This window comes from Ovis aries, chromosome X (genome assembly GCF_016772045.2).
Source record: "Ovis aries strain OAR_USU_Benz2616 breed Rambouillet chromosome X, ARS-UI_Ramb_v3.0, whole genome shotgun sequence".
Classification (NCBI taxonomy): Eukaryota; Metazoa; Chordata; class Mammalia; order Artiodactyla; family Bovidae; genus Ovis; species Ovis aries.
Genome location: NC_056080.1, coordinates 124545340 through 124569504, shown reverse-complemented (window position 1 = coordinate 124569504; position 24165 = coordinate 124545340). Strand labels below are relative to the sequence as shown.

The 24165-nt window shown below is 39.1% G+C and overlaps 1 protein-coding gene across 16 annotated transcripts in view; it reads right to left on the bottom strand.

Moving 5' to 3' along the window:
• The window catches only part of CHRDL1 (chordin like 1), a 142413-nt gene that overhangs the window by 83579 nt on the left and 34669 nt on the right, over window positions 1-24165 (bottom strand). For all 16 annotated transcript variants that reach the window (XM_027963588.2, XM_027963591.2, XM_027963595.2 and 13 more), the window contains exons 3-4: window positions 11789-11901; window positions 9136-9229 (exon numbers count right to left, since the gene is read on the bottom strand). In XM_027963588.2, coding sequence (XP_027819389.2) covers window positions 9136-9229; window positions 11789-11901 — 207 coding nt within the window. The remainder of the gene's footprint in view (window positions 1-9135; window positions 9230-11788; window positions 11902-24165) is intronic.

Below are 24165 nucleotides of genomic sequence, written 5' to 3'. Positions count from 1 at the left end.
AACAGTGTCTTAACCCAGAAGAGTGATTGTAATGGTGGAGGTTTTTTAAAAAATATAACAAGCACATGGAAGATTTTTTTTCAGACAAATGGGGCTTTTCAGTATTCCTGAATAATGCACCACCTTCTTCACCTCTGCTTGGGGCCAATTTTGATTAACATCCATAGAAAGAAAGAGAAGAGCTGTGCTCTACCACGACAGAAAGCCATACCTGTCCTAAATGTCTTGTTCTCATATGGCATATTTTGTGAAGTCGCTCAGTTGTGTCCAACTCTTTGCGACCCTATGGACCGTAGCCTACCAGGCTCCTCTGTCCATGGGATTTTCCAGGCAAGAGTACTGGAGTGGGTTGCCATTTCCTTCTCCAGGGGCATAAGGGCTCCTCAAATACAAATAGGAAATCATATCCTTTTTAAAAAAGCAACTAAATCCCCCGGGTTTACCAGATACAAAGATCACTTGACCTGGCAGAAGGCAAGCTAAGTGCCAATTTCCTGGAGAAGTTTTAGCCCTTTATACTCTGCAGTGTTCAAGGAACAAGTGTATGAGGAAAATAATGGAAATAAAGCATGGAAGACAGTGAAAGAGGTCTAAGAGGTAACAGGGCAGTAAGTATAGATATGGAGGGCCTACTGATCAATAGCGAATATCTCTGTGGCCACATCTCAACAATCAGTATAAGAATGCTAACAATGATAATAACAATAACAACAGTAAAGTATAACCTCTGCTATCCCAGAGACCAACATTCCAGAATCCTCAAGCTTTTGGATAGCTCTGGACTCAGAAAGAGTTTTGTTAAAAATATACCAATCTTTTGAGAATTCTCTGGCAGTCCAGTGGTTAGGACTTGGTGCTTTCACTGCCAAGGGCCTGGGTTCACTCCCTGGTCAGGGAATGAAGATCCCTCAAAGCCATAAAAAACAAATCTTTTGTATGAAAAGAAATGACCCTTGATTGATCATCTTGTATACTATGACTTTTGTAGTTCCCTTACTGAAGGAAAATAATATGCTAATTAGCTGTTACTCTGTAAAAGGAGTTGATCTTTTTCAATCAAACCCAGGAGGCAAGTGAATACAGAATTCAGAAAAGAGCAAAAAGAGCAAGAAGAGCACAATGGTGATCAAACATGGATGATGGCAACAGTAGCAATCAGCAGCAGACGTGAGGTGGCAGCAGACATGAATCATAAAAAAATGAGATGGTTTTAAATTTTGGAAGCGTTTCCTCAATAAGTTAAACACAGAATTACCCTGTGACTTAGAAATTCCACTTCTAGGTATATACTCAAAATAACAGAAAACATATGCCACACAAAAACTAACACCTGAATGTTCATAGCACTATTAACAATAGCCAGAAGGTAAAAACAACTCAAATGTCCATCAACTGATGAATGTATAAGCAAAATGTGGTATATCCATACAATGAAATATTACTCAATCACTAAAAGGAATAAATGCTACAACATGGATAAATCTTAAAACATTATGCTAAGTGAAAGAAGCCAGATGCAAAAGGTCACATATTTGATGGTTTCATTTATATGAAATGTCCAGAATAATAAAATCCATGGAAACAGAAAGCAAATCAGTGGTTGCCAGGGGCTAAGGCAGGAGGGTAATGGGGAATGACTATTTAATGGGCACAGAGTTTCCTTTTCTGAGGTGGTAAAAAATTTCAGGAATTAGGTTAGTGGTGATGTTGCACAACATTGTGGATGTTCTTAATGTCACGAATTATACACTGCAAAGTCATAAATTTTATGTTACGTGTACTTTACCACAATAAAAAAAATAGATACATCTCCATCTTGAACTTTTGCCCTTAAAAAAAAATAAACAATTGGAGGGAGCTAAAAAGACTTGTCTACTTGATTTCTGAAACACTGGAAGTCACAGACATGGAAACAGACATAGTCCTACAATTAGACTCCTCTTTTTATACAAATGTACAAGAATACAAAGTGCAGACAGGGCAGCGATCACAGACCAAAAGAAAAGATTCAGAGTGGCTGAGTGATTTGCAACCCTCACTCTAAACTGTCCAAGGCCAAATGCCACATAGCTACCTCCTATCTTACATAGTTTGTTTCTGCTAGAGTATAGACTTGTGTATTTCAAACATGTTCATATGTAAGTGGTAGATAAGAAAATGATATTGATATAAAATAGCAATTGCAAAAAAAAAAAAAAAGAAATTGCATTGGTTCAGACATGATTTTTCTTAGCAAATTCGTATTTTACACCGTCAAGAGACAGTAACTAGATGCCAAGTATACACTAACACAACTGAAATTCTGCAAACCACGAAAGGACACAGTACTCTATCCTATTGCTATTCACCACACATTCTTCCTCTTGGCTTGGTTTGGCCATATGCTTGGTCTTCCAAATGCTTCTCACATGATTCTGATCTTGGGCATTTTTCTCTTGTCTCTATAACTCAATGGCTTCAACCCTTTCTTATACCTCCTTCCTTCAAGCTAAAGTCACCATTTTAAAGGATGAAGTCTCTACTTACTGTAATATTTTTTATTAGAAATCTAAGATACCTTTTAAACCACACTAGTATTTTATTAGTATAGTTGTTTTATTAGCACTCTAGTTATAAAGTTGCACAAGTTCAGAACTGTCTGCTCCAATTTTGTTTTTTCCTTAAGCCCTGTTATTTTTCAGTGTACAGTTTTGCAGAATGGGAGGATTTTCAGAAAAGCACATATTGCATTATAGCAGAAATGCCTATATTCGCTAACTAGCTCTCCTGTTGAGAGAGAAATGGCATAGGACTTCCAGTATCTCCTTATGGGAGCACAGGGCATTTGTGGAAAGGGTGTTTCCTTAACCTAACTGGAATGTGAAAGACTGGGGTGAGGAGTGCCTCTCTTGGCAAAACCACACTGTCACTCTCTCTACTAAAACCATATCATAGAACTAAACCTCTTCACATCTAGCCTAAAGGAAACACTAGATTAAGTCTCTGGTAACAGATCAAGTCAGATATTTCGGCAAATTTATAACAGCTCTTTAATGACCCGGGAATGTTGGACTACTTCTAATGGAACCAAAATTTATCCATTCTGAATAACAAATTCTTAATGGAATGACTAATTAAGAAAACTGTTACATAATTTCATGATTTAGGCTCCTAATCACTACAAAAGTCATTTCTTGGTGATAAAATTATACATGAAGAACAGAAGGAAACAAGTCATATTCTTTCTCTCCCCCTTTCCCCTTTACCATTCAACTCCCTTCAAAAGAGAAGATATGAAATTCCATTTCCAACAAATCTCTCGTTAGGGATAATAGATTGACTCCTGCTTAGAGATTGGGATGAATTTAATGACCTTTCTGACTCCAATACAGTCTTGACTTTCTTATTAAGAATGCTCTACCCTTCCTGTACTACCAGCCACTTTGGCCCCAGTAGAGCCCTGTAGTATGTGATCAAGACTTAACCTCTACCATGGAGACCAAGGGAAGTGCTGGAGAAAAAGTTTTCACTTGCTTTTCATGAGAATTGATTTAGATTTCTCTTTGGTAATCCTGGAAAAGCAGTCTGCATACACTGATTTCCATGGTTCAGCAGGAGCTACATGAGATAAGCTCAAATGCAGGTGAGAACCTTGGAAATTTCAAGGGGTAAGAAGTTTAGAAAGCAAGAGCCATGGGATACACAGAAACAGACAGGGGGGTAAAGTCTCCTCTGTCTCCTCCAGTGGAAGATGGGCTCTAGGCATGGCAGATAGGACCTTCCCACCAAGTCCATCACTACCCAGTAAACACTCCCTGAAGTTGATATGGCTGTAAGATTGCATATAAAACCTTGAATATATGGCTCCCTTATTTGATTTCCCTTTTTGATACAGAACTTGCTCATTACCTTGGCTTTAACTATTCTATTTTTCAGTGAAGATGTTTTCATCACAGTGCTTTCCATTGGGTTAAGACACAAAACTAGAGCACCTTCCTTTGACCAAACATTCCTGTGGCCCTGAAGGCATGAGTTTCCTCATGCCTAATAATAATTGGGGTGGAAGGAATACAGAGAAGTCATCACATCCACTGCCCTGTCTCAAAGCAAAACTATGCCAACTCTATCTCAGATGGATGGATATCTCTTTATTTCCAGAAACATGCAGTAAAGAGACTAAAATTCTCCTTAGTCATTTATTCTAGGATTTAACAATCACTGCGTCCTAAAGTTCTGTCTTTTATCAAACTCCATTCTTCTCTGCTATAATTTAAACTTGTTTATTCTTGTTTTATCTTCAAAGGAAAGAAAGAATTGCTGATTTGCATTCCAAGTCAATATGGCAGAGTGAGCACATGAGAAAATGCTGTGCTATTTTCCAAACAAAGAAGAGTAAGAGATGAAATATAAAAGTAAAAATAAATAAATAAAACTTTAAAACTGCAAAATCATCCTCAGAAACAAAAGGAAACTCTATTAAATAAAACACAGGCAAAAGGAAAGTACAGCAATAAATGAGGGCCAACACGATATGCTCCACTGGCCATTTGGACCAGATATAGATAGCTATATCCAGGCAGCTGGGCAAGAACTATGGCCTACAAATGGCTTCCTGTGTAAGTCTGAGGACTTAGAGTCACACTTTTCATAGGCAAACAGGGGCTGACATAGTTTGTCCACCCAAGTTCATTCTCTTGCATGGACTGACTGCCCAAGAAAGGCAGCTGCAGCTGAGGTCCCAATCCAAGGAGTAGCCCTGCACAAGAAAACAGAGGTAGAAGCAGACTATCCAGACAGGATGGAGTCCAAGGTGGGACAACAACATACGACTTGGTTTAATCATGAGAAACGATGGGCTGGAAGAAGCACAAGCTGGAATCAAGATTGCCGGGAGAAATATCAATAACCTCACATATGCAGATGACACCACCCTTATGGCAGAAAGTGAAGAGGAGCTAAAAGCCTCTTGATGAAAGTGAAAGAGGAGAGTGAAAAAGTTGGCTTAAAGCTCAACATTCAGAAAACGAAGATCATGGCATCCGGTCCCATCACTTCATGGGAAATAGATGGGGAAACAGTAGAAACAGTGTCAGACTTTATTTCTTTGGGCTCCAAAATCACTGTAGATGGTGACTGCAGCCATGAAATTAAAAGATGCTTACTCCTTGGAAGAAAATTTATGATCAACCTAGATAGTGTATTCAAAAGCAGAGACATTACTTTGCCGATTAAGGTCCGTCTAGTCAAGGCTATGGTTTTTCCTATGGTCATGTACGGATGTGAGAGTTGGACTGTGAAGAAGGCTGAGTGCCGAAGAATTGATGCTTTTGAAGTGTGGTGTTGGAGAAGACTCTTGAGAGTCCCTTGGACTGCAAGGAGATCCAATCAGTCCATTCTGAAGGAGATCAGCCCTGGGATTTCTTTGGAAGGAATGATGCTAAAGCTGAAACTCCAATACTTTGGCCACCTCATGAGAAGAGTTGTCTCATTGGAAAAGACTCTGATGCTGGGAGGGATTGGGGGCAGGCAGAGAAGGGGATGACAGAGGATGAGATGGCTGGATGGCATCACTGACTGGATGGATGTGAGTCTGGGTGAACTCCAGGAGTTGGTGATGGACAGGGAGGCCTGGCATGCTGCGATTCATGGGGTTGCAAAGACTCGGACACGACTGAGTGACTGAACTGAACTGAACTGAACTGAAGCTACAAGGCCTGAAAAGGAAGGACTTATGCAAGAGAAAATCCATGGATGATGAGCTTTTAGACAAAAATTTTAGAAAACAAGGGGAACTTTGGAACTAAGGAAAGCTATCAAAAAATCTAACAAAAGTGAGAATTCACACCTGAAAATATGCATAAACAATCAGAAATAGACTTTAAATATTTAAATACCTTAAAGCAATAAATAAGAGAACAAGACCTCAAGAAACAATAACAGGGGTTTACAGAACGGCAATATGTAGATATTTTTTACATATAATTGAAAAATGGGTGGAAATACAGTTTTTAAAAATAAAACAACAAGACCCAACAGACAGCCTAAATAGTAGGCGTGAAAAAGCTGGAGAAACAAGTCATGAATTGGAAGGCCAAGTTGAAGTTATATATCATTACAGGGAGTATAACAATATATCATTAGGGGGAAAAATAAAGGAGACATTAAGAGACACAGAGCTTAAATTAAATGAAATGCAATGACATACACCAAAGACAAGGCTAAGAATGAGAAAAAATAGAAGAAAATATTGTTTTCATAAAAATAATGACTTGAAATTGAAGAAAAATGTGAGTCCATTGGCTGGAAAAAATCATGTGCTAAGCAGGCTAAATAAAAATAAGTCAGACATCAAAATACCTCCTTGTTTGCATCAAAGGAAAAAGAGAAAATCTTAACAGCTAGAAGAAGACAGATTATGTATAGAAGAATTATAATCAAAGCAGACTTCTTATCCACAAACAAAGAAGTCATGAAACTATTTATTAATATCTTCAAAGGGCTGAGGGAAAATAAACATGAATCTATAATTTTATACCCAGCCAAATTATCACTCAAGAATGAGGGCAAAATAAAGACATTTTTGCATATAAGGATTAGGGAATTTTAGGACCACTACCTACAGAAAGAACTGTTAAAGGTTACAGTTAGAAAGAAAAATGAACTCACAAGGATGTGACCTGTAAGAACAAGAAGCCAAAGAAAATGAACAGCTGTTTCTATCTTTTAAGTCTTAAAGATGATGATGTTTATTTCTCTCCATTTTCTCATTTCTGGGACTTATGATCTTAATTCTTTTAATACTTTCTTTTTCTCTTAAAAGAACTGCTAGCTTATACTTTCCCTTTTTCTTAGGACTTGCTTCCATTTATGCAGTTGGGGTAGAGGACAGCCATCTTCCATTCTGTGAATTTCCACTCTATGCTCTGTGTCTGGGCCCTGCCCCAATTTCCTTCCTAGGGAAGAATAATTTCTCCACAGCCATTTAGATCAATTCCTATGACATTAGACCACTTTTAGACACTTCTGAGGTAAGATTTTATAAGGCTATTTGACAGGCAACCTGGCAGATGAAAAAAAAAAAAGAATCCTCCCATGCTATACCCTTGTAATCCAGTTTAAACAGAAGAAGCAAATGTTGTTGTTGTTGTTGTTGTTCAGTTGTAAGTCATGCCCAACTCTTTACAATCCCATGGACTGTAGCCCACCAGGTTCCTTTGTCCATGGGATTTCTCAGGCAAGAATACTGGTGTGGGTTGCCATTTCCTTCTTTGGGGGATCTTCCTGACTCAGGAATTGAACTCAGGTCTCTAGCATTGCAGGCAGATTCTTTACCACAGAGCTAACAGGGAAGCCCAAGAAGCAAATAAACACATGCAAAAATAGTAAACCTCTCTTAGGGATTTATTTCAAGAATAACTTTAAGATTGATCACATGCCAAGTCAGTCTCTCATATATTTAAGCATATACTACTGCAACCAATACTAAGAATAATAAACCTGTGACACGGCATGATCTTCTGACATCTAGAAAGAATCCCAGATGTTCATCAGAGTGTATTTATCAAGGTGCATGCATGCTAAGTTGCTTCAGTCATGTCCAGTTCTTTGAGACCCCATGGACTGTAGCCCGCTAGGTTCCTCTGTCCATGGGATTCTCCAGGCAAGAATACTGGAGTGGGTTTCCATGCCCTCCTCCAGGGGATCTTCCCGACCCAGGGATTGAACCCATATCTCTTGTGATTCCTGCACTGCAGGTGGATTCTTTACCGCTGAGCCACTGTGGAAGCCCATTTATCAAGGTAAGAAAGCATAAGTTATAAAAGTGGTGACAAAAAGGGTTTGGGTCTCCATTGGACGAAAAGGGTCTCCATTCAACAAAATTTCTGTTCCTGTAACATTTCAGTTAACTGAGTTGTCACTGAACCTCATTCTTGGCCTCAGTCATACCATTTCTGCCCTGACACTTTTCGTTTCTCTCTTCTAAGTTCTGGAAGTTCCTCACTACTTGAAAAAAAATACCATGTATGATGGAGACTAATGGTTCTTCATGTTTTTATGGTTATGTACACTCCTTTACGAATACCTATAAAGCTATGTATCTTCTCTAAAGGAATTTACACATATACACTGTTACACCAAAAACTGCCAACAATTTAAAAAGGTTTACTAACCCCTCAAAGTCCACCCATGTACCCCAACTCTGTCCTTGAGGGAAACAGTCAACTTATAGGACTACAAAGCTTCTACTGCCCAGGTGCTAAAACAATCACTTAGCTTTCCTTAGGACTGCTGGCGGGCCCACAGGCATTTTCTGAATCATTCCATGCTTGCACTCCTCTGGTGTGGGAGCCTGGTGTCAGTCAGATATGAACAAAGTATCACTGAGAGAGCCCCTGCCTCAGACAAACACCCTAGCTGCCAACCAGGAAGGTAGATGTCCTAATAGTCTTGTGAAAAAGTATCTGCCTGCTGTCTCCTTAGCGCTGCTCTGAATAATATACACATAATAACTGTACAATCTGGAGGAGGTGACCATTCAGCCAGAAAGCAGCTTTATACTGACATAAACCTCATTGGTTCAGCTCCTTTGATTTGTGAACAGCCCCTCCTCAATTAGAAGCTATGCTCAAATGCAATTGCGTAGGACACGTGCCTTCATGCTACAACTCTCCTGGTGTCTGCTGCCCATGGCAGGAAGAGGCTGTTTATCACAGAAAAATCTCTGGGCCAAAATTCCCTTCCCTCAATTGATAGGCACCTTCAAATGATTAAAAGCCCAATGAAAACCTGTTCAGTTCAGTTCAGTTCAGTTCAGTCGCTCAGTCGTATCCGACTCTTTGCGACCCCATGAATCACAGCACGCCAGGCCTCCCTGTCCATTACCATCTCCCGGAGTTCACTCAGACTCACGTCCGTCTAGTCCATGATGCCATCCAGCCATCTCATCCTTGGTCGAATAACTTATTAGAGCCTAGAATGTGCCCCAATTGGGCTATAAACAGTATTTAGGGGCTGGTGCAGGCTGCCTGAAAATGTCCTATTGTTATTCCTGTCTGGAAGTTTCTGCTTCTGGGGAATTAGGGAGAAGGGGTGGGTTGGGTGGAAGAAAGAGGAAGGAAAACCACAGCTGGGAAAGAAAGAGGCAAACTGGTTTACCTGGGCAGCGAGGGCAGCAAAGATGAGGAACGTGCACAGGAGACAGGCAATGAAGGCTTGGACATCTGACTCTGCTGCAAAGCACATTCCCATTCTGAAAGAGAGAGGCAACAATGACAACAAAATAAATGTCTTTCAGAGGTCAGTGGGATCATGCCAATTTGGGAAACAGTCCTTTAGGGACTCACTCAGACAGTGAATAATGCATTGCTGAGAAACTGAATGAAATCAGCATTTTATTTCTTTTTTCTGATAAGTTTATTGGAGTATTTTTCTAAGGGTCACTACTACCCAAGTTTACAAAGCCTCCTGCAATTACTGGGAAGCTTCTTCTGACTTGGCTCTGTGATGTTTCTACCATTCCCTAGCTCTGCATGTCTCTTCCCAGAGCCTAGTCAGATTTCATAATCACCTGCCCAATGCCATGGAAGGAAGGGATAATGAGTGATGGGTCCCTTGAGCTGTTACCCACCCCTAGGCAAGGAGAGAGCCCTAGCACATGGATTCTGGAGTCCATATAACTCTGCCTTGATCCAGTAAGCTGAGTGCTTCTTCTCCTCACTTCTTTTGCAAGTTAAAATTTTTCTGAGAGGAAGCTAGACTTTGGAATTGAGCTGATTAGCTAGTATGACTAGGGGAGGGGGCGACTGGGTCCTTGTCTGATTTACACTGACAAGATCCCTAGCTCTGACAGCTTTCAGCCACTGCTAGAACAAAGGAAGACCTTGGAAACCAATTTTGCATTAACCTTTTCCATTCATAACTCATTTGAAGCAAGGGTTATATCCATCAGGCTCTGGTGAGGGAAGAGGGTGATGAAGATGATGGAGGGAGAAGATGCATAGCACTTGAGCCATTGGCATTGGGATTATATTAACATTTTCACTGCCCTGCAGAGAGCAAAGCCTCAGTCCCCAAGGGTTAGCTGTCCATTTTCAATGCATTGGGTCAAGAATCTGACGTAATCATACCATACCAGGCATTTACTCAGTCTGTAGATACTCTGTTTAATAACTGCTTTAGCCATTGAAAGATGCAGGCTTCTTTTATCCAAATTTGAATAACCTTACCACAACTGTTTTTCTTTTCTTGCATACTTCCTAGAATACATTTTTGGAGCACTACATTTGGAAACACCACGGAGCCTCCTTATATGTCACACTCCTCAGAGCCAGGTGGTATCATCTTGAAGTAAGATCACCAGAGCACATCAGAAACTACTCTACCTGGCTGAGGTCAAACTGATTCCTTCTTAATGCTTTACATTGGTTTCTGTTCTAGAGTTAATACATTAATAAAAATAATAACCATAATGATGGTAATGTTACAGCAGTTAGCATGTCTCAAATATTGACTATGACCAAGCATTGTTTTAATGCACTGACTGAGACAGATTAGTAAATTTAACCCTTGTCATAATCCTATGAAATAGGTAATACCACTATACCATTTTAAAGAAGAAGCTAAAGGAACCTCAGAGAGGTTAAATAACTTGCTTAACATAACACAGCTCAGAAGTGGCAGAGCCAGGGTTGGAAACTTGGTCTGTCTTGATTATAGACCCTGCAGTTTCTTAAGACTACCTGATGTTGCCTAAAGGTTAGGTTTCCATATGCTCAAAATTCTGAAAGCCCAATTTTCTGTTCAAATGGCAAAAGAATCAGGCTTGCAAGTGAGGACTCCTGGGCACTAGTGAGGGGTTTCAGTGGTTCCATGAGGTCTCAAGTGAGAGGCAGGTCTTGAAAATTCTTTCTAATATGTTCAGAATTCTCAATTCTCAAGGCCAAGTATAAAGTCTCTTTTCCCAGTTGTCCTAGTACATTGGTTCTCCATCAGGAACCACTTTGCTCTCCAAGTAACCTTGGGCATGTCCTGAGATATTTTTGGTTGCCACAACTGGGGTGGATCCTACTGGCTTCTAGTGGATAGAGGCCAGGGGTGCTGTTAAATATCTCACAATACACAGGACAGCTCCCCACAACAAGAAATTATCTGTCCCTAAATATCAAGAGTATAGAGGCTGAGAAACCCTGGCTTAGCATATGACAGAAGAGGCTTGTTCAGAAAGATGGACTGTAGCTGTGGTCCTGGGTCATGGCCATGGGACTACCTGCTTTGTCTACTGCAAAGCTATCCAAATGCCTCTTTGAGTGACTGGACAGGAGCCAAGGCAAAGCCAAGAGGACTCTAATCCTCACCAGGTACAGGCCAAGATTTCAGCACCTCAGTCCTATTAGTAATTATAGTCATTCACTGAAACCACATAAAATATACTCTTCCAGTGAACCAGTTTATAATCTATCCTAATCTCCTAGATAATGGCCAGTCTTGAAAATGATATTAAAAAACAATGTTGTCTTATGATCCAGGCATTATATTGAGCTTTTTCCTGCACTCTACTTTTTCCATGTCTTACATCATTCGGCTAAGAGACCGCTTAAGTATCTACAGCAAATACTCAGTGAGATCCCATGAATATCAAGCCAAAAAGCAATAGAAGAAAAAGACAAGAGATGTGTATTTTTCCTTGCAATCTGCCTCCTTACTTCTTTTAGGTTTTTAATCACTAATGCTCCCAGGACATCTAGGCACTTGAGAGCATGTCTGCCTGCTGAAGAGCAAAGCAGAAATCACATGCCATTGGGGACTGTACCTCAGAGCAGATACAGTTGACGCAGTAAACCAACCCATAAGGTTCCAGGTAAGGATGCCATCTCTCACCCACTCTGTACTTCTTGTCTTGAAACACACAATATGTCTCTGAATCTGTGAGGAAGGAGATGGAGAATATGCTGGTTAGAAAACATAGCCCAATCACAAAATTGAGAGCAATCACAGGTTCCATCCATTTTAGTTTACATCAAGGAAAGAGGCATAGACGATACTTACAGAACCCCTACAATGGGCTCAGTGTTTTATATGCTTTCCTTATTTGATTTTACAATGACCCCGTAAGGTTGGCATTGATGATCAAATTGAAATGAAAAGACAGATAAGCAAGAAACAGGGAAAAGATATTTCCAACATATAAAGTATTAATATAAATACAGTATTAATATCTGGAATATTTTCTTTCTTAAATTTAAATTTATTTATTTTAATTGGAGGCTAATTACTTTACAATATTGTATTGGTTTTGCCATACATTGACATGAATCTGCCACATGTGTACACATGTTCCCTATCCTGAAACCCCCTCCCACCTCCTTCCCCATACCATCCTCTGGGTCATCCCAGTGCACCAGCCCCAAGCATCCTGTATCATGCATCGAACCTGGACTGGCGATTTGTTTCATATATGATAATATACAGGTTTCAATGCCATTCTCCCAAATAATCCCACCCTCTCCCTCTCCCTCTCCCACAGAGTCCAAAAGACTGTTCTATAAGTCTGTGTCTCTTTTGCTGTCTCAGATACAGGGTTATCATTACCATCTTTCTAAATTCCATATATATGCGTTAGTATACTGTATTGGTGTTTTTCTTTCTGGCTTACTTCACTCTGTATAATAGGCTCCAGTTTCATCCACCTCATCAGAACTGATTCAAATGTGTTCTTTTTAATGGCTGAGTAATATTCCATTCTGTATATGTACCACTGCTTTCTTATCCATTCATCTGCTGATGGACATCTAGGTTGCTTCCATGTCCTGACTATTGTAAATAGTGCTGCTATGAACATTGGGGTACACGTGTCTCTTTCATTTCTGGTTTCCTCAGTGTGTATGCCCAGTAGTGGGATTGCTGGGTCAAGTGAAGAGGAGCTAAAAAGCCTCTTGATGAAAGTGAAAGAGGAGAGTGAAAAAGTTGGCTTAAAGCTCAACATTCAGAAAACAAAGATCATGGCATCCGGTCCCATCACTTCATGGGAAATAGATGGGGAAACAGTAGAAACAGTGTCAGACTTTATTTTTTTTTGGGCTCCAAAATCACTGCAGATGGTGACTGCAGCCATGAAATTAAAAGACGCTTACTCCTTGGAAGAAAAGTTATGACCAACCTAGATAGTATATTCAAAAGCAGAGACATTACTTTGCCAACAAAGGTCCATCTAGTCAAGGCTATGGTTTTTCCTGTGGTCATGTATGGATGTGAGAGTTGGACTGTGAAGAAGGCTGAGTGCCGAAGAATTGATGCTTTTGAAGTGTGGTGTTGGAGAAGACTCTTGAGAGTCCCTTGGACTGCAAGGAGATCCAACCAGTCCATTCTGAAGGAGATCAGCCCTGGGATTTCTTTGGAAGGAATGATGCTAAAGCTGAAGCTCCAGTACTTTGGCCACCTCATGCGAAGAGTTGACTCATTAGAAAAGACTGATGCGGGGAAGGATTGGGGTCGGGTGGAGAAGGGGACGACAGAGGATGAGATGGCTCGATGGCATCACTGACTTGATGGACGTGAGTCTGAGTGAACTCCGGGAGATGGTGATGAACAGGGAGGCCTGGCGTGCTGTGATTCATGGGGTCGCAAAGAGTCGGACACAACTGAGTGACCTGAACTGAACTGAACTGAAGGCATTTCTATTTCCAATGTTTTAAGGAATCTCCATACTGTTCTCCATAGTGGCTGAACTAGTTTGCATTCCCACCAACAGTTTAAGAGGGTTCCCTTTTCTCCACACCCTCTCCAGCATTTATTGCTTGTAGACTTTTGGATAGCAGCCATTCTGACTGGCATGAAATGGTACAGCATTGTGGTTTTGATTTGCATTTCTCTGATAATGAGTGATGTTGAGCATCTTTTCATGTGTTTGTTAGCCATCTGTATGTCTTCTTTGGAGAAATGTCTGTTTAGTTCTTCAGCCCATTTTTTTATTCGGTCGTTTATTTTTCTGGAATTGAGTTGCAGGAGTTGCTTGTATATTTTTGCGATTAGTTCTTTGTCAGTTGCTTCATTTGCTATTATTTTCTCCCATTCTGAAGGCTGTCTTTTCACCATGCTTATGGTTTCCTTAGTGGTGTAGAAGCTTTTAATTTTAATTAGGTCCCATTTGTTTATTTTTGCTTTTATTTCCAATATTCTGAGAGGTGGGTCATAGAGGATCCTGCTATGATTTATGTCAGAGAGGGTTTTGCCTATGTTCTCCTCTAGGAGTTGTATAGTTTCTGGTCTTACATTTAGATCTTTAATCCATTTTGAGTTTGTTTTTGTGTATGGTGTTAGAAAGTGTTCTTCTTCTGCTGCTTCTAAGTCGCTTCAGTCGTGTCCAACTCTGTGCGACCCCAGAGACGGCAGCCCACCAGGCTCCCCCGTCCCTGGGATTCTCCAGGCAAGACTACTGGAGTGGGTTGCCATTTCCTTCTCCAATGCATGAAAGTAAAAAGTGAAAGGGAAGTTGCTCAGTCATGTCTGACTCTTAGCGACCCCATGGACTGCAGCCCACCAGGCTCCTCTGTCCATGGGATTTTCCAGGCAAGAGTACTGGAGTGGGATGCCATTGCCTTCTCCAGAAAGTGTTCTACCTGTTCTACTTTCATTCTTTTACAAGTGGTTGACCAGTTTTCCCAGCACCACTTGTTAAAGAGATTGTCTTTTCTCCATTGTATATTCTTGCCTCCTTTGTCAAAGATAAGGTGTCCATAGGTGCATGAATTTATCTCTGAGCTTTCTATTTCTTTCCATTGACAGAATTTCTATTTCTGTCTTTGTGCCAGTACCATACTGTCTTGATGACTGTGACTTTGTAGTAGAGCCTGAAGTCAGGCATGTTGATTCCTCCAGTTCCATTCTTCTTTCTCAAGATTGCTTTGGCTATTCCAGGTTTTTTGTATTTCTATACAAATTGTGAAATTATTTGTTCTAGCTCCGTGAAAAATACCATTGGTAGTTTGAAAGGGATTGCATTGAATCTATAGATTGCTTTGGGTAGTATACTCATTTTCACTATATTGATTCTTCCAATCCATGAACGTGGTATATTTTCCCATCTATTAGTGTCCTCTTTGATTTCTTTCACCAGTGTTTTATAGTTTTCTATATGTAGGTCTTTTGTTTCTTTAGGTAGATATATTCCTAAGTATTTTATTCTTTTTGTTGCAATGTTGAATGGGAATTGTTTCCTTGATTTCTCTTTCTATTTTCTCATTATTAGTGTATAGGAATGCAAGGGATTTCTGTGTGTTGATTTTATATCCTGCAACTTTACTATATTCATTGATTAGCTCTAGTAATTTTCTGGTGGAGTCTTTAGGGTTTTCTATGTAGAGGATCATGTCATCTGCAAACAGTGAGAGTTTTTCTTCTTCTTTTCCAATTTGGATTCCTTTTATTTCTTTTTCTGCTCTGATTGCTGTGGCCAAAACTTCCAAAACTATGTTGAACAGTAGTGGTGAGAGTGGGCACCCTTGACTAGTTCCTGACTTTAGGGGAAATGCTTTCAATTTTTCACCACTGAGGATAATGTTTGTTGTGGGTTTGTCATATGTAGCTTTTATTATGTTGATGAAAGTTCCTTCTATTCCTGCTTTCTGGAGGGTTTTTATCATAAAAGGATGTTGAATTTTGTCAAAGGCTTTCTCTGCGTCTATTGAGATAATCATATGGCTTTTCTTTTTCAATTTGTTAATGTGGTGTATTACATTGATTGATTTGCAGGTATTGAAGGATCCTTGCATCCCTGGGATAAAGTCCACTTGGTCATGGTGTATGATCTTTTTATGTGTTGTTGGATTCTGATTGCTAGAATTTTGTTAAGGATTTTTGCATCTATGTTCATCAGTGATATTGGTCTGTAGTTTTCTTTTTTGTGGCATCCTTGTCAGGTTTTGGTAATAGGATGATGGTGGCTTCATAGAATGAATCTTGAAGTTTACCTTCCTCTGCAATTTTCTGGAAGAGTTTGAGTAGGATAGGTTTTAGCTCTTCTCTCAATTTTTGGTAGAATTCAGCAATGAAGCTGTCTGGACCTTGGCTTTTGTTTGCTGGAAGATTTCTGATTACAGTTTCAATTTCCTTGCTTGTGATGGGTCTGTTAAGATTTTCTATTTCTTCCTGGTTCAGTTTTGGAAAGTTGTACTTTTCTAAAAATTTGTCCATTTCTTCCACGTTGTCCATTTTATTGGCATATAATTGCTGATAGTAGTCTCTTATGATCCTTTGTATTTCTGTGTTGTCTGTTGTGATCTCTCCATTTTCATTTCTAATTTTATTGATTTGATTTTTCTCCCTTTGTTTCTTGATGAGTCTGGCTAATGGTTTGTCAATTTTATTTATCCTTTCAAAGAACCAGCTTTTGGCTTTGTTGATTTTTTCTATGGTCTCTTTTGTTTCTTTTGCATTTATTTCTGCCCCAATTTTTAAGATTTCTTTCCTTCTACTAAGCCTGGGGTTCTTCATTTCTTTCTTTTCTAGTTGCTTTAGGTGTAGAGTTAGGTTATTTATTTCACTTTTTTTCTTGTTTGTTGAGGTATTCCTGTATTGCTATGAACCTTCCCCTTAGCACTGCTTTTACAGTGTCCCACAGGTTTTGGGTTGTTGTGTTTTCATTTTCATTCATTTCTATGCATATTTTGATTTCTTTTTTGATTTCTTCTGTGATTTGTTGGTTATTCAGCAGCGTGTTGTTCAGCCTCCATATGTTGGAATTTTTAATAGTTTTTCTCCTGTAATTGAGATCTAATCTTACTGCATTGTGGTCAGAAAAGATGCTTGGAATGATTTCAGTTTTTTTGAATTTACCACAGCTAGATTTATGGTCCAGGATGTGATCTCTCCTGGAGAAGGTTCCGTGTGCACTTGAGAAAAGGTGAAATTCATTGTTTTGGGGTGAAATTCCTATAAATATCAATTAGGTCTAATTGGTCTATCGTATCATTTAAAGTTTGTGTTTCCTTGTTAATTTTCTGTTTGGTTGATCTACCCACAGGTGTGAGTTGGGTATTAAAGTCTCCCACTATTATTGTGTTATTGTTAGTTTCCCCTTTCATACTTGTTAGCACTTGTCTTACATATTGCAGTGCTCCTATGTTGGGTGCATATATATTTACAAATGTTATATCTTCTTCTTGGATTGATCCTTTCATCATTATGGAGTGTCCTTCTTTGTCTCTTTTCATAGCCTTTGTTTTAAAGTCCATTTCATCTCATATGAGTATTGCTACTCTTGCTTTCTTTTGGTCTCTGTTTGCATGGAATATCTTTTTCCAGCCCTTCACTTTCAATCTGTATGTGTTTCTTATTTTGAGGTGGGTCTCTTGCAGACAACATATATATAGGGGTCTTGTTTTTGTACGAATTCAGCCAGTCTTTGTCTTTTGGTTGGGGCATTCAACCCATTTATTTTTAAGGTAATTACTGATAAGTATGATCCCATTGCCATTTACTTTATTGTTTTGGGTTTGAGTTTATACACACTTTCTGTGTTTCCTGTCTAGAGAAGATCCTTTAGCATTTGTTGGAGAGCTGGTTTGGTGGTGCTGAATTCTCTTAGCTTTTGCTTGTCTGTAAAGCTTTTGATTTCTCCTTCATATTTGAATGAGATCCTTGCTGGGTACAGTAATCTGGGCTGTAGGTTATTTGCTTTCATCACTTTAAGTATGTTCTGCCATTCCCTCCTGGCCTGAAGAGTTTCTATTGAAAGATCAGCTGTTATCCTTATGGGAATCCCTTTGTGTGTTATTTGTTGTTTCTCCCTTGTTGCTTTTAATATTTGTTCTTTGTGTTTGATCTTTGTTAATTTGATTAATATGTGTCTTGGGGTTTTTTGCCTTGTGTTTATCCTGTTTGGGACTCTGTGTTTCTTGGACTTGGGTGATTATTTCATTCCCCATTTTAGGGAAGTTTTCAACTATTATCTCCTCAAGTATTTTCTCATGGTCTTTTTGTCTTCTTCTTCTGGGACTCCTATGATTCGAATGTTGGGGCATTTAACATTGTTCCAGAGGTCTCTGAGATTGTCCTCATTTCTTTTAATTCACTTTCCCTTTTTCCTCTGTTTCATTTATTTCTACCATTCTATCTTCTACCTCACTTATCCTATCTTCTGCCTCTGTTATTCTACTGTTGGTTCCCTCCAGAGTGTTTTTGATCTCATTTATTACATTATTCATTATATATTGACTTTTTTATTTCTTCTAGGCCCTTATTAAACCTTTCTTGCATCTTCTAAATCCTTGTCTCCAGGCTGTTTATCTGTGATTCCACTTTGTTTTCAAGATTTTGGATCATTTTCACTTATCACTATTTGGAATTCTTTATTAGGTAGATTCCCTATCTCTTCCTCTTTTGTTTGGTTTGGTGGGCATTTATCCTGTTCCTTTACCTGCTGAGTATTTCTCTGCCTTTTCATCTTGTTTATATTGCTGTGTTCGGGGTGGCCTTTCCGTATTCTGGCAGTTTGTGGTTCCTCTTTATTGTGGAGTTTCCTCGCTGTGGGTGCGGTTTGATGGGTGGCTTGTCAAGGTTTCCTGGTTAGGGAAGCTTGTATTGGTGTTCTGGTGGGTGGGGCTGGATTTCTTCTCTCTGGAGTGCAATGAAGTATCCAGTAGCGAATTATAAGATGTCAATGGGTTTGGAGTGACTCTGGGCAGCCTGTATATTGAAGCTTGGGGCTATGTTCCAGTGCTTCTGGAGAATTTGTGTGATATGTCTTGCTCTGGAACTTGTTGGCCCTTGGGTGGTGCTTGGTTTCAGTGTAGGTATGGAGGCATTTGATGAGCTCCTATCAAGTAATGTTCCCTGGAGTCAGGAGTTCTCTGGTGTTCTCAGGATTTGGACTTAAGCCTCCTGCCTCTGGTTTTCAGTCTTATTCTTACAGTATCCTCAAGACTTCTTCATCTCCTTTTGAAGACAATGGGCTGCTTTTCTGGGTGCCTGATGTCTTCTGCTGGCATTCAGAAGTTGTTTTGTGGAATTTACTCAGCGTTCAAATGTTCTTTTGATGGATTTGTGGGGGAGAAAGTGGTCTCCCCATCCTATTCCTCTGCCATCTTAGGACCGCCTCCCTGGAGTATGTTTTTTTGTTTTTGTTTTTTTGCAGTTATACTTTTTAATTTAACTTTTAAAATGTAAGGTTAATTCTTTTTATTTTATTTTATTTTTTTAATTTTTAATCATTCAAATCAGTAAATAAAGTACCAACAGAAAAATCATCTAAGGCCATGAGTAGCAATTTAGAGAAGAAATGAGATGAGGCAATAAATCAGAAAAACTGTTCAACTTCATTAGTAATCAGAGATTCAAACTAAAACTAGACTGAGATAAATGCCTCAAGTTGCTTACTGCCTCAAAGACCCTCTGTGATTCTTTCCAGCTTCTCACAAGATAAATTCCAATTTACTTTTCAAATCTTTATTTCCAACTTCTTCAGGACGATGAACTGGGAATCAGAAAATCTGGGTCTGAATCCTAATTAGCTTTAGTTGTGTAGCATTGAGCAAATCATTTGACTCAGTCAATCTCTATTTTCAATGTCTATGAAATATGGATTATATATTTCTAAGCAAGTGTGGGAAAATTAGATAAAGCTCTTTGTCAGTTATATGTGCTTAGGTGCTCAGTTGTGTCCAACTCTTTGTGACCCCATGGACTGTAGGCTGCCAGGCTTCTCTGTCCATGGAATTCTCCAGGCAAGAATACTGGAGTAGGTTGCCATTTCCTTCTCCAGAGAAGGAAATTAAAAAGTCAATTATAAAGTGCTAAAAAATGTAGAGTAATATTTTATAATAATTGATTATTTTTTAATCAGTGTAGAAGACTGGAAAACACACAAAAACATAGGAAAAAAACCATAAAAATATATGGGAAAAAAAGAAACATTCCATACACACAATTCAAGCCCAAGAAGAAACCACTTTTAATATGCTGGTAATCCCATGGACAGGCTTCCCTGGTGGTTCAGCATTAAAGAATCTGACTGCCAATATATGAGACATGGATTCTATCTCTGGGTCGGGAAGATGCCCTGGAGAAGGAAATTGCAACCTATGCCAGTATTCTGCCTGGTAAATTCCACGGACAGAGGAGCCTGACAGGCTACAGTCCATGGGTTGCAAAACAGTCAGACATGATTGAGTGACTAAACAACAACAAAATTAGTAAACAGCCTGTCACTGAAGGGAAATTCGAAAGTATTTTGTACTAAAAGAAAATGAAACATAGTATATCAAAATTAGTGGGATTCAACTAATGAAGTACTTAAAGAGAAATTTATAAGTACGAACAGTCGAAATTGGTGGCTCAGATGGTAAAGCATCTGCCTACAGTGTGGGAGACCTGGGTTCAATCCCTGGGTCAGGAAGATCCTCTGGAGAAAGAAATGGCAACCCAGTCCAGTACTCTTGCCTGGAAAATCCCATGGATGGAGAAGCATAGTAGGCTACAGTCCATGGGGTTGCAAAGAGTCAGACACAACTGAGCGACTTCACTTCACATTTTAGTTCTTCATAGTATAAAAGGGGAACAGTCTCACATCAATGCCTTACAAAACTAGCAAAAGTGGGATAAAATAAACCAAAAGAAAATAGAAGGAATGAATAAGAAAAAGCAGAAGTCAGTGAAATTGAAGACAAAAATCAATAGAAAAAAATCAATGAAACCAAAACCTGGCTTTCTATGACAATCAGTGAGATTGATAAACTTCTAGCAAGATTAACAAAGAGAGAAGATGCAAATTACTAATATAGGGACAAAAGAGAAGTCTTCATTATAGATTCTACAGATATTAAAAGAATAAAAGGGAGACATTTTGAATAACTTTACACCAGTTAGCTTAATATCTTAGATGAGATGGATGAATTATTTGAAAGACACAATTACCAAAGCTTACTCAAGGAAAGATGAATAATCTGAAGAGTTCTACATCTTCTAAAGAAAGGCAAAAAAAGCAGCATCACCAAAACGATTTTGAAAGAGAAAGATGTTGGAAGATACACACTATGTGATTTCAAGGCAATATAAAAATATAGTTTTAAAGTCAGTGTGGTGTTGGAAAAAGGTTAGAAAAATATGCCAATGGAATAGAATGAAGAGTCAACAAATGGAGAAGGGACCCACATTTATGGGTCTATTGATTTTCAACAAAGATGAAAAGGCCATTCAATGGAGAAAAAATAGCCTTTCAACAAATGCTGCTGGACTATTTGGACAATCATAGGCAAAACATAAAATAATAAGAATTTTACATCTCATTAATTTTGTGGTTGAAAGTGAAATCGCTCAGTCGTGTCTGACTCTTTGTGATCCCATGGACTGTAGTCTACCAGGCTTTTCTGTCCATGGGATTCTCCTGGCAAGAGTGCTGGAGTGGGTTGCCATTTCCTTCTCCAGGGGATCTTCCTGACTCAGGGATTGAACCCAGGTCTCCTGCATTGCAGGAGATGCTTTACCCTCTGAGCCACCAGGGAAGCCCTTATATCTCATGCCATCTACAAAAATTAACTCAAGATGTATCATAGACACACTTTAATGTAAACCCCAATACTTTGAAACTTCTAAAAGAAAATACAGGAGACTATAGTTGTGATCTTAGGTTAGGTGAAGAGTTCTTAGATATGACACCAAAAGTACAATTCATAAAATAAATTTTGTAAAATAAGAATTCATCAAAATTAAGAACTTCTGCTTTTGAAAAACGTTAAGAGAATAAAAAGGAAAGCCACTAACTAGAAGAAATTATTTGCAAATCACATTACTGATACAGGACTTTTACCCAGGATACACAGTTTTCCTGGTGGAGCAGTGGTAAAGAATCCACCTGCCAATGTAGGAGACGTAAGAGACGTGGGTTTGATCTCTGGGTTGGGAAGATCTCCTGGAGGAGAAAATGGCAACCCACTCCAGTATTCTTGCCTGGGAAATCCCATGGACAGAGGAGCCTAGTGGGCTACAGTCCCTGGAGTCGCAAAGAGTCAGACATGAGTGGGTGACTGAGCACAAACACATTCAGAAAATATAAAGAAATCTCAAAACTTAAGAATAAGGAAACCAACAACCCAATTAAAAAATGGGATTAAAATCTGAATAGACACTTCACCAAGGAAGGTTCACAAATGTCACACACACATCATTAGTTATCAGGGAAATGAAAATTTGAAACCATGAGGACATATCATGAAAATTGAAACCATGAGGACTGACTTATTAGAATGGATAAATTCAAAAAATCTGAATATACTAAGTGCTGGTGAGGAAGTGAAGCAACTGTAGCTCTCCTTATACAATATGGTTGTAAAACAACTTGGCAGTTTCTTCTAAAGTTAAATAAACCCTTAACTATACCACTCAGCAATCCCACACCTAGGTATTTTTCCAACTAAAACAAAACATATATTCAAACCAAAATCTGTACTATATGTTTAAAATGGATTTATTCAGTCTGAAAAACCTGAGAGCAACATAAACGTCCTTCAACTGATGAATTTTAAAACATGCAAATGAAAGAATATTATTCAGCAATATAAAGAAATGAAAGACTGATACAGAAAAACATGGATGACCCTCAAAGGCATTATGCTAGACGAAAAAAGCCAGATTCAAAGTCTACATACAGTATGTGTGTTGGTCACTCAGTTGTGTCCGACTCTTTGCAACCCTGTGAACTGTAGCCCACCAGGCTTCTCTGTCCATGAAGATTCTCCAGGCAAGAATACTGGAGTGGACTGTCATGCCTTCCTCCAGGGGATCTTCCCAACCCAGGGACTGAACCCAGGCCTCCTGAATTGCATGCAGATTCTTTGCCATCTAAGCCACCAGGGAAGCCCTACATACTGCATGATTGTAATAAATTATTTTTAATCTGGACAAGGTACAGAAAAAAAAGATCAGGAGTTGCCAAGGACTAGGGTGGGAGAAGGATTTTACTATAAAGGGATACAGAGTAAATTTTGAGAGTGATGGAGCTTATATCTTGATTATGGTGGTACCATTAGTCAAAATTCACAAAACTGTACTCTGTGGGTTGGGAAGATCCCCTGGAGGGTGAAAAAAGGGTGAATTATTAAATTTTATTTATGTTTTAACTTTTACAATTGAGATAAAATTTACATATAACCTTGTACTAGTTTTAGGTGTATTTAAAAGGGTGATTTTGCTGTATGTGAATTACACTATAATAAGACAATTAAAAAGAAACATATAGAGCAAAGAAAAATCATACAAAATTCTACCACCAGGAGACAACCACTTTTCAAAAAATTGTATTGACTTATTTATTCATTTTATTTTTTGGCTGTGCTGGGTCTTCGTTGCTGTGCACGGGCTTTCTCCAGTTGCAGTGAGCACCGGCTACTCTCTTCTTTAGAGCATGTGCTCTAGGGTGTGCTGGCTCAGTAGTTAAGACATGTGGACCTAATTGCCCCATGGCATGTAGGATCTTCACGACCCAGATAATCATGATGATGTGATCACTAATCTAGAGCCAGACATCTTGGAATGTGAAGTCAAGTGGGCCTTAGAAAGCATCACTACAAACAAAGCTAGTGGAGGTGATGGAATTTCAGTTGAGCTGTTTCAAATCCTGAAAGATGATGCTGTGAAAGTGCTGCACTCCATATGCCAGCAAATTTGGAAAACTCAGCAGTGGCCACAGGACTGGAAAAGGTCAGTTTTCATTCCAATTCCAAAGAAAGGAAATAGCAAAGAATGCTCAAACTATCTCACAATTGTACTCATCTCACATGCTAGTAAAGTAACGCTCAAAATTCTCCAAGCCAGGCTTCAGCAATATGTGAACCGTGAACTCCCTGATGTTCAGACTGGTTTTAGAAAAGGCAGAGGAACCAGAGATCAAATTGCCAACATCTGCTGGATCATGGAAAAGCAAGAGAGTTCCAGAAAAACATCTATTTCTGCTTTATTGACTATGCCAAAGCCTTTGACTATGTGGATCACAATAAACTGTGGAAAATTCTGAAAGAGATGGGAATACCAGACCACCTAACCTGCCTCTTGAGAAATCTGTATGCAGGTCAGGAAGCAACAGTTAGAACTGGACATGGAACAACAGACTGGTTCCAAACAGGAAAAGGAGTATGTCAATGATGTATATTGTCACCCTGCTTATTTAATTTTTATGCAGAGTACATCATGAGAAACGCT